We start from the raw sequence: 17,610 nt of genomic DNA, 5'->3' as shown, positions 1-17,610 counted from the left end.
TGTCTCGCCAGAGTGGTGCATGCTCTAGTTATCTCCCGCTTGGACTACTGCAATGCACTCTACGTGGGGCTACCTTTGAAGGTGACTCGGAAACTACAACTAATTCAGAATGCGGCAGCTAGGCTGGTGACTGGGGGCGGCCGCTGAGACCACATAACACCGGTCTTGAAAGACCTACATTGGCTCCCAGTACGTTTCCGAGCACAATTCAAAATGCTGGTGTTGACTTTTAAAGCCCTAAACGGCCTCAGCCCAGTATACCTGAAGGAGCGGCTCCACCCCCATCATTCTGCCCGGACGCTGAGGTCCAGCGCCGAGGGCCTTCTGGCGGTTCCCTCATTGTGAGAAGCAAAGCTACAGGGAACCAGGCAGAGGGCCTTCTCGGTAGTGGCGCCCGCCCTGTGGAACGCCCTCCCATCAGATGTCAAAGCGATAAACAACTACCTGACATTCAGAAGACATCTGAAGGCAGCCCTGTTCAGGGAAGTTTTTAATGTGTGATATTTTAGTGTTTTTTTGTTTCTATGGAAACAAAGTGGCTGGGGAAACCCAGCCAGATGGGCGGGGTACAAATAAGAAATTATTATTATTATTATTATTATTATTATTATTATTATTATTATTATTATTATCTACCACCCTTAACAAGTAAGATGTTGTCAACCAGGAGTTACCTTTGTCATGTTTGTGTGCTGTTAATTGGAAACTTAATTGCATATATATATATATATATATATATATAGCCATGCGGAAAAGAAACTATTTTAAACCATTCCACATGCCCACTGCCACCAGTAATGAATTGTTCATGAGCAGCACTTCCTCATTTTTTCTCCATTTTAAGACAAGTATTTTCTTTTGAAGTGGGATTTGTGGGTTACAAAGCTCATGCAGCTGTTTCTGGTGGCCACAATGTGTGAATCGCTTTGATGGCAATAGAACGCTCATAGCTTAGTGGCAGAGCACTTACCTTGCATGAATGAGGCTTCAAGTTCAGCCCCCAGCCCCTCCAGCTAGGGAGATGGGAGGTCTGAGAAAGTTCACGCATGACACCAAACCACAGTTTATTAAACTTAGGTTTGTTAAACTATAACATAGCATTATGTGTGAACCCAGTCCAGCAGTTTAACTATTGTTTATTAAATATGGTTAATGGTCACTTGTCACTTTACAAACCTTAGTTAACATTAGCCATAGCTTAGTGTTATGTTAAAACTTGAAGCTCCTCCTTAACTATGGTTAAGGAATCATCAACACTCAATAGCTATAGATCCACAAGTGGAGAACAGCAAAAATTTTTACAAACTGCTCTCAAGATTCATCTGCTGTCACTGGTACTTTTAACTATTCTGTAATGTAATAAACCAAGTGATCGTCTGACAACTTAGGTTTAACTATGGTTAATCTTAACCCTGGTTTAGCATTATGTGCCATCCAAGCCGTGGTCAGAGCAGACAAGCTTAATGGAACAAATGTTTGACTTGATCGTTTCATGTGGTTCAAATGCTTTAGAATAGTATTTATGGGAATCGGTATTTATGGGAATCACCTGTTGTTTATAAATTGTTAAGACTTGATCTAACCTCTCAATCACCTTCTATTCTGGCAGTTTTACAAGAGAAATGCAAAGAACCAGTTCCTACTCTTTTGGTGTTCTTTGTTTGTTGCTCCAGGGCTGCAGCTTTTGAACTGCCCATCCACCACTTGCAGTCAACCAAGGAGCAATTACCTTTTCCCTCTAGTACAGAATGTTAGGGATGACGTGTCAATTCAGGCAAAATACGTCTTTCTGCTGCAAAGCACACTGAATGCTGGGATGCATTTAGCTTTTGCAATTGCATACATTAAAAACAAATAAATAGGTTTATCCACCCTGTGGTTTTTTGTTTAGTGCTGCAACACTTTACGACTAAAAATAAAGTAAGGCTCATTGTACATTTGCAAAATTAAAGCCCAGTTCAGTGTCATTTCAATGCTAGGCTTGGAAACCACCCATTGATTAAGTTTATCTATTGCTTTCCCATAGAAACTGTGCTCAAAGCAACATACAGAGAAAACAGAATTAAAACAAAACTGCATAAAAACCCTAAAATGTAAACATAAAACATGTTTAATAGATCTGAAGAAAAAACTAGGAATCCATCAAGTAAGATGCCATCAGGTAATGAATGCCTCTGTAAGAAGTATATAGGATTACGATGGAACATGGGCATAGCTGGAGGGGGGCAGCTGCCCCCTGATCAAGTAAAACGATAGAAATACTTAACTAACTGACCAATCACGTCGATTCTGCCCCCTAACAAAAGTTCTTTCCCCCCCAACAAAATGCTGCCCCCCTAACAAAAATCCTGGTTACGCCCATGCGATGGAAGGCATATAAGGAAGGAGTATTTGTGGAATGCCCTAGAAAGTAAGTTCAAGACAGAAGGAGCCACCACTGAAAAGGCTTTGGTGTGTATTGCTTGAGAACTGGGCTGAGCAAACAGAACCACAAGCAGAGAGCCCCACTGGAACGTCATAAGGTGTTAGAAGATAAACCGGGTGTTCGAAAAGGAACTATACACCTACCATATGTAGTACATTGTCCAAAGGTGTAATACTTACTTTTCGAACACCCTGTACAGTACAGTGGTACCTTGGGTCACATACGCTTCATGTTACAGACTTCGCTAACCCAGAAATAATACCTTGGGTTAAGAACTTTGCTTCAGGATCAGAACAGAAATCGTGCTCTGGCAACGCGGTGGCAGCAGGAGGCACCATTAGCTAAAGTGGTACTTAAGAATAGTTTCAGGTTAAGAACAGACCTCTGGAACGAATTAAGTACTTAACCCGAGGTACCACTGTATATGTATTAAGGCACCTAAGGTATATAAGACCCAGGGCCATCTCACACTTTGAAAGTTCCCATGCTTCTTTGAGGCGAGGAAGCCAGTTTCTGGTGCAAATGTGATAAGTACTGTGAAAATGCACCACTGCCATCCGATGCTCAAAACGTAAGGCGGTGGGCCAAGGAGTAACCCTCCTTCCTTAAGGGAGTGTGACCTCATCTAGAAAAGGAGATTTCCACTATAATGGAAACAAAATGAAAAGATTCCTTCCAGTAGCACCTTAGAGACCAACTAAGTTTGTTATTGGTATGAGCTTTCATGTGCATGCACACTTCTTCAGATACGTGTGCATGCACACGAAAGCTCATACCAATAACAAACTTAGTTGGTCTCTAAGGTGCTACTGGAAGGAATCTTTTCATTTTGTTTCGACTACGGCAGACCAACACGGCTACCTACCTGTAACTACCACTATAATGGGATTTAGCCTCATGATTAAGAGATCTTACAGCTGCACTTGAAGCCGACCCCAAACAAAAACAGACCAAGGAGGCGTCCTTAACATACTGATGCCAGCAGCGATGTAGATAGGGTCTGTCGCGGGATCCAGAAACCCACAGCGTAGGGGGGACCCCACCACCACCATTGAAAAGAACCCTGCGCTTGCAGGTGGCGACCCGCGCCTTCCTCCTTCCCTTATCTCTATGGCTTAGAGGAAGCGGATCTTCGCGCCGGCTCCTCCCCCTCGCGACTCTTCTTTTCTTTCTTTCTCCCGAACGGAGTTAGCTCCTCCCTGCCGAACCTTCTCTCGGCGGCGTTGATCCGTCCGATTCCCATTGGCTATGCAAAAGAGGGAACGTCGGGAGCGCCAATGAGCGGCGGCCACGGCTGGAATCGGCGAAGCTTTGGGTGCCCTTAACCGGAGGGGAAGTCGCAGGAGCGTGGAGAGAGAGCGCAGGAGCTTGTTAAGAGTGCAACATGGGCGCGTTCGGCGTGAGGCGCTTTCTGCTTGGTAAGGGGCGCGCGTGGGTGGTGGGGGAGGAAAGAGGTGCCGGAGCTTTAATTAATAGCAAGGTCGGGGAGGGTGGGGGTCGTTGCAAGCTTATTAATAGGATATGGGGGAAGCCCAGGCCTGTTGGGCGGCTGTGGTTTGGGGTGGGTGGAAGAAGCCAGCTCTATTGTCCAGACTGAAAACGGGTCGTGGTTTCTATACCCTGCCCAGAATCAATATTTTGGATAATGGGAGTGATCAATATTTTGGATCATGGGAGTGATCAATATTTTGGATCATGGGAGTGGATGCACCAAATTGCTTTCTTTTGAACTACGTTTTGAAACAAAGCTCAAGTATCCTTTTAGAAGAAGAGAGACGTTGCATCTTTCTCAATTTTTGCTGCTGGTTGGGGGTTTCCTTACAGCAGGAACCTAGGAAGCTGCCTAATACAGAGTCAAACCAATGGTCCGTCTAGCACAGGCATCCCCAAACTCAGCCCTCCAGGTGTTTTAGGACTACAACTCCCATCATCCCTAGCAAACAGGACCAGTGGTGATGGGAATTGTAGTCCCAAAACACCTGGAGGGCGGAGTTTGGGGATGCCTGATCTAGGGCTTTGCTGCGAAAGATTATGAGTGTAATGTATTATATGCAATTTTTTTTGTCCCACCCTTCCTCCCAGGAGCTCTCAGGGTTTCTCCCCATACCTGTTCATTCTTGCAGCGACCCTGTGAGGTAGCTTTGGCTGATGGGTGGTCTAGACTAGAGCAAGCTTCATGGCTGAACAGGGTTTTCAACCTGGGCCTCCCTAGGCCACCCACGGTCAACACTCCAGCCCAGCCTTTCTCAACCTTGGATCCCCAGATGTTGGACTACAACTCCCATCATTGCTAGCTAGTGGGGGGTCAGGGATGATGGGAACTGTAGTCCAACAACATCTGGGGACCCAGATGGTTGAGAAAGGGTGCTCTAGCCAGTAGACAAGATGCACACCACATCATTGTTGCTTTGGTCCTGCTTGCACTGTCTTATTTTGATATAAGTCCTCTCAACCTCTGTGAGCCTCTTGAGCAGCAACCTTTTTCAGCTGTGGGCCGGTCCACCGTCCCTCAGACCATGTAGTGGGCTGGACTATATTTGGGGGGGGGCGGGGAATGAACAAATTCCTATGCCCCACAAATAACGCAGAGATGCATTTTAAATAAAAGGACACATTCTACTCATGTAAAACCACTTTGATTCCCGGACCATCCGTGGGCCAGATCCGGCCCCTGGGCCTTAGGCTGCCTACCCCTGCTCTTGAGTATACATTCGTAGTTAGCACAGCGCAAGTAGTCTTCCTACTCTTAAGCAAACGTAAAAGTTATGAGGTGGAAGGTGTGTCATCTCAAGTTGTCAGCCTATCCAGTGCGGTGATCCCTCCTAGCTATGCCAAGCTAGGCAAATACTCCTAAAATGCAATGCATAGAGCAGACATTCCAATTTTCTGTGATGAGATCTTGTTAAAAAGGGGGGTGAGGTGGAAATGGCTTGATGCTACCTGCTTTTGCAAAGGCATCTCCTTTCACATGTTAAAACAGACCTTTTGCTAGTTAAGAATAGAGAGAACAAGGATGGTCAGTCTGCTTTGCTGTGGATAACAGCTACATGTTTAAACACACCCACACCCCACTCTTTTCTTCTGGACTCAGGTTTTGGAAGAGATTAATGCTAGCAGGCAAAGTTCTTTTAGTTCTTCATAAAATGACCTGTTGGTTGGTATATGTTGGAATGATTTGTCCATGTAGCTCACTCATGTGAAACCCATTAACTGTTTTATCCTGGAATCGTGCTCATGGGGCCAACTACAACTGCTGATGAGCAGGATTATTGGGCTGCAAACAATTACCCTGGACTCTAATACATACGTACTAATACATACGTACTAAAGACTGGATTTTTTCAAATGGGATGTGGTGCTGAACATAGAATTGTAGGGTTGGAAGGGACCCCCAAGGGAAAATACCTTGCTGTGCAGGAATCTCAACACATGGTTCTCCATCCAATTTGAAACCATACCAGACCTTGCTTAGCTTTGCAAAAGGGCTAGGAGTTTTATTGCTTAAGTCAGAGGTAGTTTTATCGCTGTCCTTTTTTTAAAAAAAGAAAGAAAGGCAGGAAAGCATGTTAGGCATATTATTCTAGTAATGAACTACAGTTTTTTAATTAACAGCCATTTTTATTGGAATAAAGCCACTGCAAATGCATACTGGTGAGATGATATGTGGTGTGATAAATTGTGCCGGTTGGTGCAGTCAACACTGGAAGCAGAAGAGCTTAGTGCCTTGAGTTCCAAGAAGCTTGAGATACAACACACATCTGTGCATGTCTGTTGTGTCTTAAGAGGATTGCAGCCTGAGCTGGAGTGAATCCAGTCTTTACAGAACCCTGACTTGGACTCCATGAAAGAATAAGCTATCAGGAGAATTATCTCTGTACAGCACCAACTATAGAACGATGTGTTGTCAGGCCGCATACAAGACCTGCTAACCTGTAAAAGGGCACACAATGTATGTGACACAAACCAGTTGGAAGCCCCCCTTGTGCTTTGAGCTCTGGTGACTGTGGTTGTGTGAAGAGAGAGGCAGCACCAAATTAATGGCAAAGGCGGGGCATGGGTGTGTCACATAGCCTAATAACAATTCTCCTGTTGGGATTGGTGGTGCTCTCTGACGTCACTTTCCCCCCTTGCTTTAACACGCACGAGTTCTCTTTGCCATAAAAGCAGCAGCGGTGATGCTTGTCTCTGAAAGGATATTGACTTTTGTTCAAATTTTGCATTTTAGGAATGGTAAGCTGCTCGTTCTTCCTTGCTGTCAACGGCTTATATTCTCCCGGCGACGATGTTATAGAGCTGACACCTACAAACTTCCACAGAGAGGTCATCCACAGCGACAGTTTGTGGCTCGTAGAGTTCTATGCACCATGGTGAGTAACGATTGAGCCACATCTTCTGGGGAATAATTACTGTTGGGGTGTGTTCTGTCTGCACCAACATTCACCAGCTTGATGCACTTGAAATGTTTTGGACCACAACTCCCATCAGCCTCAGACAGCCGATGGAGTTGTAGTCCAAAATGTCTGAAGGGCATCAAGATCTTATGTGTGAGTGAGGAGCAGGGCTGCAACTTTCAGTCTCCATTTTCTTGCTGCCCATGTTTCCTCAGTGGCCAGTTGCACACCAGTAACAAGTGAGAGTTGGTGTATGGGGACCTTGTCTGTTTAGAGTTTCCTCCACAAATGTTGAGCATATGTATAGGTCAACAGTTGGTTTCCCCTCCTCTGAGAATGACAGCTACAATCACCCTTAGCCACTCCTCTGGAGGCTGCATATGGGCACCCCATGAATACATGACCTCACCCACACATAAAGCACAGAGCACCCCCTTCCTCAGCTGATCCCTGCATTGCCTCTTCCTCATTCACCTGATGAGCCAGGAGGGTTTGATCTGCATCCTCCATCATGGCAGGGAGGGTTCTGGTCATTCTAGACCAGGCACATCCAACTCCTGAGAGACTGCGATCTACTCCCTTGAGTAGATCCCATTGTCATTGGAGGGAGGAGAGTGCATTTTTTAGGCAGGGGTGTTGGCCAGAGTTGTTGAGCTTTGGGTGGGGGGGCAAGACTTGTTTTGTTGAATTTTTTTTAGGGGGGCCTGGCCTGAGATGTTGAGCATTTTATGGGGGGGGTGAATAAACTTGTTTCCGCATTCCACAACGTTCTCTGTGTGAAAGAAGCAAGCAGAAGGTTACTGATGTTTGGGTTATTCCTTCTGAGAAGCTGAGTACAGCTGGTTTAAACTGGTTCTGTCAAGGTCATGCTGACTAGTGAGGCCAGACGGAGCCTGGGTTTCATTCTTTCTCTTTCTATCTATCTCTGTTTCTGTAGCCATCAAGCCTCATCATTCTTACCCCTCCTTACTATCTGGCTTGGCTTGGCATCCCCTTCAACTGGCTGCTTTTCATAGAGCTGGCCCCACTGCCATCTCTCCTCTCAACCTTTGCAACACCTGATTTATAAGGTGGTTGTAAATGGCGCCATCCCAGCTGCCTCTGCTGTTTTGTTTGCTCCCCCCCCCCTTTTATCAACACTAAAGACAGACACACAAACCAGCCTGCCACATCAGCGCCTACTGCATCCACACTCCGTGTCTCCACTTGCCACGGAGGCACTGATACCAAGCTATAAAACAAATGAAACCTTTGGTGTTGCTTGAAATTCAATGAATGTTCTTTGCGTTCCCTGTTCCTGCAAAATATTCTAAGTGGCTGGATTCCTGTGCACCTTGGATTCAAAAGAGTTCTTAAATCTGTGTGTGTGTGTTTTCTTCTTCCCCTTTAAGGTGTGGCCACTGCCAAAGACTGACACCTGAATGGAAGAAAGCTGCAACAGCACTGAAAGTGAGTAACCGCAACATGACATTTCTAGCGCAGCCTTCTGTAACCTGGTGGCATTGTCCCTGATTCCATTGGCCATGCTAGCCTGGGATGATGTAGTCCAAGGCATTTGGAGATTGGGAGAGGCCAGTCTGTGTTGACTGGCAGCTACTCTCCAGGGTTTGGGACAGGAGCGTTTGCAGCCCTGCCAGGCCGTGGACCTGGCAAAGCACGTGCCCTACGGCGCTGCTGTGGCCTTTTTCTCTCTTGGTGTTTGGAAGGTGGCTGCCTTTTGTAACACGCGTTTCTTATTTGCTTTGAACAAGCGTATTGTTTTGCAATCTTCATTTTAAACACTCTGGAGCCTTAACTTGACAGTTTTGCAATTGCAAAAGTGGCGTGTGCGATGTCCCGTTTCACACAGGAGAGCTCCCTGGTTTGTAAGGGAGCATTCAAACCACAGTTTCCCGAGTCAGATGCAGCTCAGCAAAACTAGGAAGTCCCCTTTGCTGCTGGGTGTGCAAGGAGAAGCGAAGGGAGTGCTTTAGCTTGTTGCTTGTTCTTGCTACAATAAACCATAATTCCTTAGAGTTGTTACATAGATAGATAGATAAATTTATTGTCATTGTCCGTATATACACAGTATACACAACAACGAAAATCAAACACCCACCCAAAGACCGGGTTCACATATACATTTGCACGTATCTCCGACACTCTCATCCTATTCAGACATAATCTATAAAACATAACATAATCCAGAATATAGCATGACCTATTAAAGGCATAACATAACCTAAAACCTATCTCATTCCTTCCTACTCCCTGCTTGCTAAACCTTGCAACTGGCCCTGAGATCATTATTTAGTGCAATCAGAGCTCTTGGATAGAAACTATTCAGAAGGCGTGTGGTTCGTGTTTTCATTGTCCTATATCTTCTGCCCGAAGGCAATAGTTCAAAGAAGTTGTAAGCAGGGTGGGTGGGATCTCTCAGAATATTATGTGACTTCTTCAAGATGCGAGACGTGAAGATCTCATCCAGGGTTGGTAGTCGGAGCCCAATAACATTCTGGGCAATTTTAATTGTTCTCTGTAAAGCTTTTTTATCCGTTTCAGAGCTGCTCCCATACCACGATACATTGTCTGAAGTGAGCCACCCCCAAGACTGTAGGCTACTAAGCAGTACAGTCATGCCTCATGTTACGCCCACTTCATGCTACGTTCTTTCAGGTTACGTCCCGCGGCGACCCGGAAGTACCGGAAAGGGTTACTTCTGGGTTTTGCTGCTCGCGCATGTGCAGAAGCGCAAAATGACATCATGCGCAGAAGCGGCAAATTGCAACCCGCACATGCGCAGACGCGCCGCTGCGGGTTGCACTCTTTTCATGTTGCAAACAGGCCTCCGGAACGGATCCCGTTCGCAACCAGAGGTACCACTGTACTTTTATTTCATCTTAAATTCTTCTTACCTTAACTGCATCATTGTAGCAATACCTATATTATTCTAGATGAGGCTTCCTCAAACTCTGCCTCCAGATGTTTTTAGCTTACAACTCCCATGTTCCCTAGCTAGCAGAACCAGTGGTCAGGGATGATGGGAATTGTAGTCTCAAAATATCTGGAGGGCCGAGTTTGAGGAAGCCTGTTCTAGATCTTTTCCGTCATGTTATCCTGTGATCAGGATGGTTAACACCTGCTAAAATTCAAGACTGACCCTCTGATTACATTTAAATGGAGAATAAGTTTCATACAGCTCTAATTCTCATTTTTGGAACTTGGTAAAATTTACTCTCTTATGAACTAAAAATAGCCCTTTATTGAAATCAGCTTTATTAATGTTCAAGCCAAGCACATACTGTGTGTTCATGAGCAGATTCCTTGACTTACCACATTCATCTGGGCAAAATTTAATGTGTGACATCCTACATAGAACCCTATTAACCCCTCTCAACCCCATTTTAAAGGTGGTGCTTAGTTTTCATTCTCAAGTGGATCAATCCTACCTCAACTGAAAGTCTCTTTCTTGCAGGGTATTGTGAAAGTTGGGGCGGTGGATGCAGATAAACATAATTCCCTAGGTGGTCAGTATGGTGTCAGAGGATTCCCCACTATCAAGATATTTGGTGCCAACAAGAACAAACCAGAAGATTACCAAGGTACTTCTGTAAAAGTGGTGGTTTTTACTAGGATTGTTGAGTCTTATACACTTAACTCGGTGTTTCCCAAACTTGGGTCTCCAGCTGTTTTTGGACTACAACTCCCATCACCCCAGTTAGCAGGGCCAGTGGTCAGGGATGATGGGAATTGTAGTCCAAAAAAACCCCACAAAAAAAACCCAGCTGGAGACCCAAGTTTGGGAAACGCTGATGAGCATATTAAATGAAACTTCTTCTAGCCCCCTCTTGTTTCCTAACTAATCAGGCCATGTATTGTAAAGGTAATCATCACACCTTCTCATTTTCTTGTACTAAAATTGCCAGAAGTGGGCGTGGTGGTTAGGGAGTCACAGCTGAGAGAGGAAGGGGTAGCTGTTCCCTCCCCAACTGTGTTCTTTTGACCCTCCTTTATTGTAACTGGGCTTGAGAGAAGGCTGTTTTCAAGCCTACTTGCAAGGAGGCAGGATGTTCCACTGCATCTCATCTGTGACTCATTCCTTCTGGCATCTGTGCTTTCTCCCAGCGCAGCACTGCAGTTTTACTGCCTTCTTGGTGACTGTTGGAAGGCTCCATCACATCACAAGACAGTGCTGACAGAATCCGACATGGAGCCAGTCTAAACATTCCTGCCGTCTTTCTCTTACGTTCTTAGGGGGCAGGACAAGCGACGCTATCGTTGATGCTGCTTTAAGTGCCATCCGGTCAATGGTGAAAGATCGTCTTAGTGGCAGAGGAGGGGGCCATAGCTACGGAAAACAGGTACGTCCAGGCAGAAAGAAGCAACAGATTGTTTCCTTTCGTGAATGTGTTTTCTAGGCACATCCCTCAAGCTATAATTGGAGAGCAGTTTGGTGAGGATTGGTCTGCATTTTTTTAAAAAATGCATAGTGTATAAGGATTTTAATGATAGGTTTAAAAAGAATTTAAAAAAATAAGTCTGGGAAGGTAAGCTGTTGTAAAGTGCAAAGCAGTGCAGTGTGTTTGCCCATTTAAAACTAGAACATAATCACACGTGGCAAACTTAATGCACGTTGAGGAGTAACTAGCAGGATTGGTCTTTTCCTATGAAGTATTTGTGGCACATTGTATAAGTATCAAAATACAGTTAGGTGGGGAGTAGCGACGGCAGAAGGTTAAGTGGGGGAAATAAAAGTGTGTTTTGGGATCGATGGCTGGCAAAGAATGAAATAGCAGACGGGGGGGGGCATGGATGGAATTGAAATGCTTCTGGGTCTTAGTGGCATTGCCCATTCAAGGCTTGCAAGGTAAAAAGTCCCATCAGTTGTCACCTTTATGGACTTTCCAAAACCAGTTATTCACCTGAGCCAGGTGGCCAAAATCGTACCCACCAGATGTTGGTGGACCACAGCTCCCCATCACCCCTGACCATCAGCCACTCTGGCTGGGGCTGGTTGGTGCTGGGAGTGCCAACGACATGGCCGGGGGGGTGGGGGTGGAGCGGCACCCCATTGGCTACCACTAACCTATGCTTTTCAAATAACTCACATGTTTTGCGATCTAGGCTTATCGTTTATGTTGTTTTTTGTTTTATTTTGCATCCATTTATTTTTATTTTTTTCTATCAAAAAGAACCGTTTTGTGCCGCTTTCTACAATTCTGATACTGCTGTTTTTGTCTTAAGTGAGCCGCCTAGAGAACACGTTCTGTTGGGTGGCCATATAAACCTAGTTAAAATACACAGGAACGAAAGCAGGTTTGTAAATCAATTAAATAGTAAAGATGCCATAGAGCAGGCATGTCCAAGTACGCTGCGATCTACTAACCCAGTATAAAAAACCGTCAGTGATCTACCACACTCTCCCATTGTCATTCCTCAACTTAAACACATAATATTTGGCTGAGTGGTGGTGCTGTGGGTTAAACCACTGAGCCTAGGACTTGCCGATCAGAAGGTCAGCGGTTCGAATTCAATATATTTTTTTTTAACACCTGCTTGCCTCCGTCGTCAGTATGACACCTGGCCTGGGTCTGCATTTTGTTAACCGTCTGTTAGATATCATGTGCGTCCCACATTGGCTGCCCTGGCATAGATACATGCAGAGAACGCTCCACAGACTTGTAGCTTACAATTGCAACTCCCATGTGCCCATGTGGAGTGACTACTGCTAGACTGCGGCAAAGGCGTTCAAACTAAATTTGAGGCCTTTTGTGTTTTGAACTACAGAGCAGCCGGGAAAGCGGTGGCTCGGGCAAAAAGGATGTGATTGACCTGACGGACGACACCTTCGATAAGAACGTCTTGAACAGCGAAGATGTCTGGCTGGTAGAGTTTTATGCTCCTTGGTGCGGGCATTGCAAAAAGTAAGTGGATTGAAGGCACCGTTTACTTGCTACAGGTGCAAAGTATGACTCAAAATTTATCGGCGGGTGTCTGAAATGTTTATTCAGTACTCCGGTGTAAGGACAATCCTATGTATCGCATCTGCTCAGAAGTGAAGCTTGCTGCAGTGGAACTGAACGCATGGACAGTGTAAAGGATTGCAGCCTAAATGGCTCTTCAGCTTGTGACAGCTGAAAATGATGAGCATCTTCTGCTTCCCTTATGCTGGGGTTTTCTCTCTTGATTTCAGTGCAGTCCCCTTGGTGCCAGTTACCCTCATGTTCTCCACAAACAAGTCTGGAAAGCTCATAGCTTACAGAGCAGGGCTGGGAAACCTGTGGCCCTTAGACATTTATGAACTACAACTCTTCCTCATTCCTGACCGTTGGCCATTCTGGCTGGGACTCGTGGTAGAGTCTGACAACCTCCTGAGGAGACCCCCCTTGCTTTTACCCCTGGTTTAGTCTCACTCTTATTTCAGTTGTGACAAAAGGTGCTTTAAAATATTAAGATTTTGGATGCCGCTGCTAATTAGTAGTGATCTTTAAAATAAAATAAAAAAGGAACAAACACGCAACAACCCCACCTTTCTTCCCACAGTTTAGAGCCAGAATGGGCAGCAGCTGCAACAGAAGTGAAGGAGCAGACAAAGGGAAAAGTGAAATTGGCTGCTGTAGATGCTACAGTGAACCAGGTGTTAGCAAGCCGATATGGGGTGAGTTGAGCAGAGCAGTGTTCTTTTCCTCAAAATATGTGAAAGTTGTCTCAATTAGGGTTTTGCGGGGGAGTTTAAAAGATACTTTATTGATAAGCACTTTGCTTCAGCAAGTTAATGTACTGCATTTTAAAACAAAAGCAGAGTGAGAGCACAGCCAGGAATTAGTATTATTTTTTAAATGTAGGTATATGTGCTCGGACGTCGCTCCTGCTATGCAGGAAAGCAGCTTTATGTAGAAAGTGTGTAGCCTCCCAGTGGCTATCGCTGCTTTGTCAGGTTTGTGGCTCTGATTTGTTACCATTTGAAACCTCCCAGATCCGTGGGTTCCCGACAATAAAGGTCTTCCAGAAGGGAGAAGAGCCCGTCGATTACGAAGGTGGAAGGACAAAATCGGATATTGTTGCTCGCGCTCTAGACCTGTTCTCAGATAATGCTCCACCGCCTGAACTCCTAGAGGTATTCTTGTCCTGATAATCTGATGAAATGAAGCAAACGGGCCATGTAGGAAGAGATCTCATCTGCATGGCCAACTCATTGTAGGATGGGATGGGACAAGGGAGCATGTCTTGGGGAGAGTGATGGAGCTAGATAAAGAAGTGTGCTTGGCCAGATTAGGCCTGTGACACAGGTTTCCCCACGCCTGCTTTAACCATTAGTAATTTCATGGGTGATGAGGCATGTGTGTGTTTCTCTCTCTCTCTCTCAGATCATCAATGAAGATGTCCTGAAACAAACTTGCGATGCTCACCAGTTGTGCATCATTTCCGTCTTGCCCCATATTCTTGACACAGGTAAATAAAAGCCAGAAAAAGCTTGTTGTCTCTTCCCACCCCCCCACCCCAATCGTGTTTGTAATAAGTGCCTCAAACATTTTTGCCCCTTCCTGTCTTGTCATAACAGGAGCTGCAGGTAGAAATTCCTACCTGGAAGTCATGCTGAAATTGGCAGATAAATACAAAAAGAAGATGTGGGGGTAAGTCACATCAAAACGCATAGAAGGGAAGAAATGCTGCCAGGCCCGTTACTTTTTTAGTGGATGGGTCATTTGTATTCTGCAAAAGAACGTGCCCCATTCAGACATGCAAAGGCAGCTATTATTATGAATGCAACATGTGGGAAAGGCAATAACTCAGTGATAGTGTATTTGCCTTGCATGTGGAAGGTCCTAGTTCAATCCCTGGCCTCTCCAGTTAGAGCCAGGAAAGTTCCCTGCCTGAAACCCAGCAGAACCTGTTGCTAGTCAGTACACTGCAAGATAGAGCAATGCTCTGACTCAGGATTAGGCAGCTTCCTATGTTCAGGGGATCAGGGATTAGGATTGGATGGTATGACTGCACACTCCAGCCAGCTTTCTCTCTCTCCCTCCCTCCCTCACCCTTGTCCTGCTTTGGTCTTCCATTTCACAAGCATTAACCAAGGTGTCGAAGCAAAGGAAGGAAAAACTAGTTTTTTTAAGGCATACAGATGTGAACTGACCTTCATGTACAGTGGTGGTGATGTGGGTTTTTTTGCCCCCCAGGTGGTTGTGGACGGAAGCTGGAGCTCAGTCTGATCTTGAAAACTCCTTTGGAATTGGAGGGTTTGGCTACCCAGCCATGGCAGCCATGAACGCTCGGAAGATGAAATTTGCACTGCTGAAAGGATCTTTCAGCGAGCAAGGAATTAACGAGTTCCTAAGGTATGGAAATCTCTGCGTACGTTTTGCTCCATTTGATGGTATCCAAACTGCAAGAACCATATGCCTTTCCCCCCTCGAGGTTTGGACACAAGTTGTTGTTTTGCATTGGTAGAAGAATGCTACTGGACTTGAAAATCATTCTTAGGGTTGCTTTTATTTTCCCATTATATCGGAGCTAATTTTTACTTCAACCCTTTAAAGGTTACATGTGCTTGGTTTTGCGTAAACCTTCCGAGCGTGTTAGGTAACTGTTTTTTAGGTGCAGCAAATGAAACGAGGAGACCATATATTGCCCACTGGGTGGTGGAAAACAATTATGCCATCTCAGACTTGGTAATGGTTTGGTATTTTTTCACCCACTCAATAAAAACAAAAGCAAATTCTAAACATGACGGAACCTTCTCCTTTTAGGGAACTCTCCGTTGGTCGAGGGTCCACAGCACCTGTAGGTGGAGGGGCTTTTCCAAAAGTTAACACAGTAGAGCCATGGGACGGCAAAGATGGCGAGGTAAGAAGTGCCTTCTTGAACTGTGCGCATCAGAGCATTTTGTTTTCGTGCTTGTTTGGGGATAAACGGTGCTCTTTTGCAATCCACTCCATAGCTTGTGGTTTTGGATGGGGCGTTCTGGGGTGTCTCCCCCCCCCCCCAGGCTGCCCATTACCAGATCAGATTTAATAGCATTGTAAACATCTGTTCTGTCTTCACGTAGACTATGGATAGCCAACCTGGTGCCCCCCCATATGTTGCCAGACTACAACTCGAGCCATCTGTCACCATTGACCATGCTGTCTGCAGCTGATGGGAGTTGTTGTCCACAACATCTGAAGGACTACTACATTGTCTGTCATAGACTGCTAAAATCCCAATTCTCATTATTCATCTATATGAATAATTCCAAGAGACTGCAATCTACTCCCAGTATATAAAAAAACGTGGCTGTGATCTACCCATTGTCACTGCCAGGAATTGTTGAGCTTTTTTAGGGGAGGGATGCCCTTTTTGAGTATCGGTGAGGACCACACAGGCGATCACTCTAGCGATCGACCTGTTGGACATGCCTGGTCTATAGTATTGCCATGTCTCTCCTGCTGTTTAGCTCATCAGAAAACCTCTTTTTTCCACTTGTAGTCAGTCTCTCTCATATTTCTTTGATTGCAGTTCTCTTTTAAAGCTTTCCGCCCGTTTTATGGTCTTAACATTCCAATCATATACTGCTATAGATGGTTTTGGCAACTTCCCTGCGTGTGATGCTCTATTAACAAAACTCTTGCAACAAACCACTGTGCTAAATAAAAGAGTACTCTCTTAATATATACCTGCTAACTTCAGTTTATAAATGTCTCTGGTTAGCGTTTTCTACTTGCTGATGGCATTGAGAGTGAAGCAAGTTCACAGGAAGCCTGAACCACCTTTCAATATCAAAGTTTTAATGAGCTGCATACATCTTTGTGGAGGAGTGAGAGCTGTCGGTTCAAGGGCTGCCAACGTGGTGCAGTTCAGCTGTTTAGGACTACAGCTCCCATCAGCCTCAGGCAGTATAGCCAATGGCAAGTGGATGGTTGGAGTTGTAGCCCACAATGCCATAAAGGCACCACTTTGGCTCTTCTTGCTCTAGTTAAATTGCAAAAGTTTATCCTCTAATTTGAGGACACATTTAATAAGGTTGTTGGTCGAGGTGCACAAACTGAAAGGTAGCTAAACCTTTGTTTTAAAGCAAAGAAGTCTCCTGCAACAATGGCTGGCATAGATAAGAGTCTTATTTGTGTGTTGGCCATGTGCGTTTGAGCTTCCTGTCATGGTTCGAGCACACAGTTTCTGAATTCGTTCAAAGAAGCACATGGAGACACTAGTTTATGCATCTGGATACCTGTAAACTTGATTCACACTCTGCTTGCTTGCCTTATAGCTGCCAGTTGAAGAGGATATCGATCTCAGTGATGTAGATCTCGATGACTGGGATACCCAGAAGGACGAATTGTGAGAGCAGGAAGACACTTTGTTTCTTGAGAGACTTTGAGCAGTAGTTTGACGGAACATCTCTTTGCATCCCACGGATACTCCAGTGGCCTTTTTGCCGAGAGAAGCCCCCTCGGCCAGCTGCCGTAAGCACTGTTGCAAGTGAACTGTGTGCCTCTCAAGAAAGCCCATCTTTAAAATTCTGTGAATTTTTTTTTTGTATCGAGTAAAATTGATTGTATCCTGTGCAACAGATATTTGCGGGGGGGCGACGCTGATCTTTCATTGAAATACTCCTGTTTTAGCTTTTCTCCAGCTGGTATGTGGTTGACCGTGACTCAAGACTTTGTTTAACTAGTTTTAAAACATGATCTAATTCTCTCCCCCTCCCCCTCAAAAATCTAGGTTATGCCAGCCTTCGTTTCAATGAAAGAATAAAACAAATATTTTTGACACACAGTGTCAGTGTTGTACATTGTATGCAGCACTATCTTCTGATAAACAGCACAGTGTTTCTGG

The 17,610-nt window shown here is 45.1% G+C and overlaps 1 protein-coding gene across 1 annotated transcript; it reads left to right on the top strand.

Moving 5' to 3' along the window:
• Positions 1-1,994: 1,994 nt before the first annotated feature.
• Positions 1,995-17,550, top strand: PDIA6 (protein disulfide isomerase family A member 6). The gene is made up of 13 exons (XM_083495659.1): positions 1,995-3,843; positions 6,651-6,792; positions 8,208-8,265; positions 10,271-10,397; positions 11,050-11,156; positions 12,583-12,719; positions 13,339-13,453; positions 13,772-13,912; positions 14,163-14,247; positions 14,357-14,429; positions 14,976-15,134; positions 15,546-15,642; positions 17,042-17,550. Exons 1-13 carry the CDS (start codon positions 3,810-3,812, stop codon positions 17,114-17,116), a joined length of 1,350 nt encoding a protein of 449 aa, XP_083351785.1. The 5' UTR covers positions 1,995-3,809; the 3' UTR covers positions 17,117-17,550.
• Positions 17,551-17,610: the final 60 nt, after the last annotated feature.

Source organism: Podarcis liolepis (assembly GCF_965112155.1).
Source record: "Podarcis liolepis genome assembly, chromosome: 3".
NCBI lineage: Eukaryota > Metazoa > Chordata > Lepidosauria > Squamata > Lacertidae > Podarcis > Podarcis liolepis.
This window is presented reverse-complemented; position numbering and strand designations above follow the sequence as displayed.

Coding starts and splice junctions, on each gene's coding strand:
- PDIA6 (XM_083495659.1), top strand. CDS start 3,810: ATGGGCGCGTTCGGCGTGAGGCGCTTTCTGCTTG. Junction 6,793..8,207: donor GTAGAGTTCTATGCACCATG/GTGAGTAACGAT, acceptor TTCCCCTTTAAG/GTGTGGCCACTGCCAAAGAC. Junction 10,398..11,049: donor CAAACCAGAAGATTACCAAG/GTACTTCTGTAA, acceptor TTACGTTCTTAG/GGGGCAGGACAAGCGACGCT.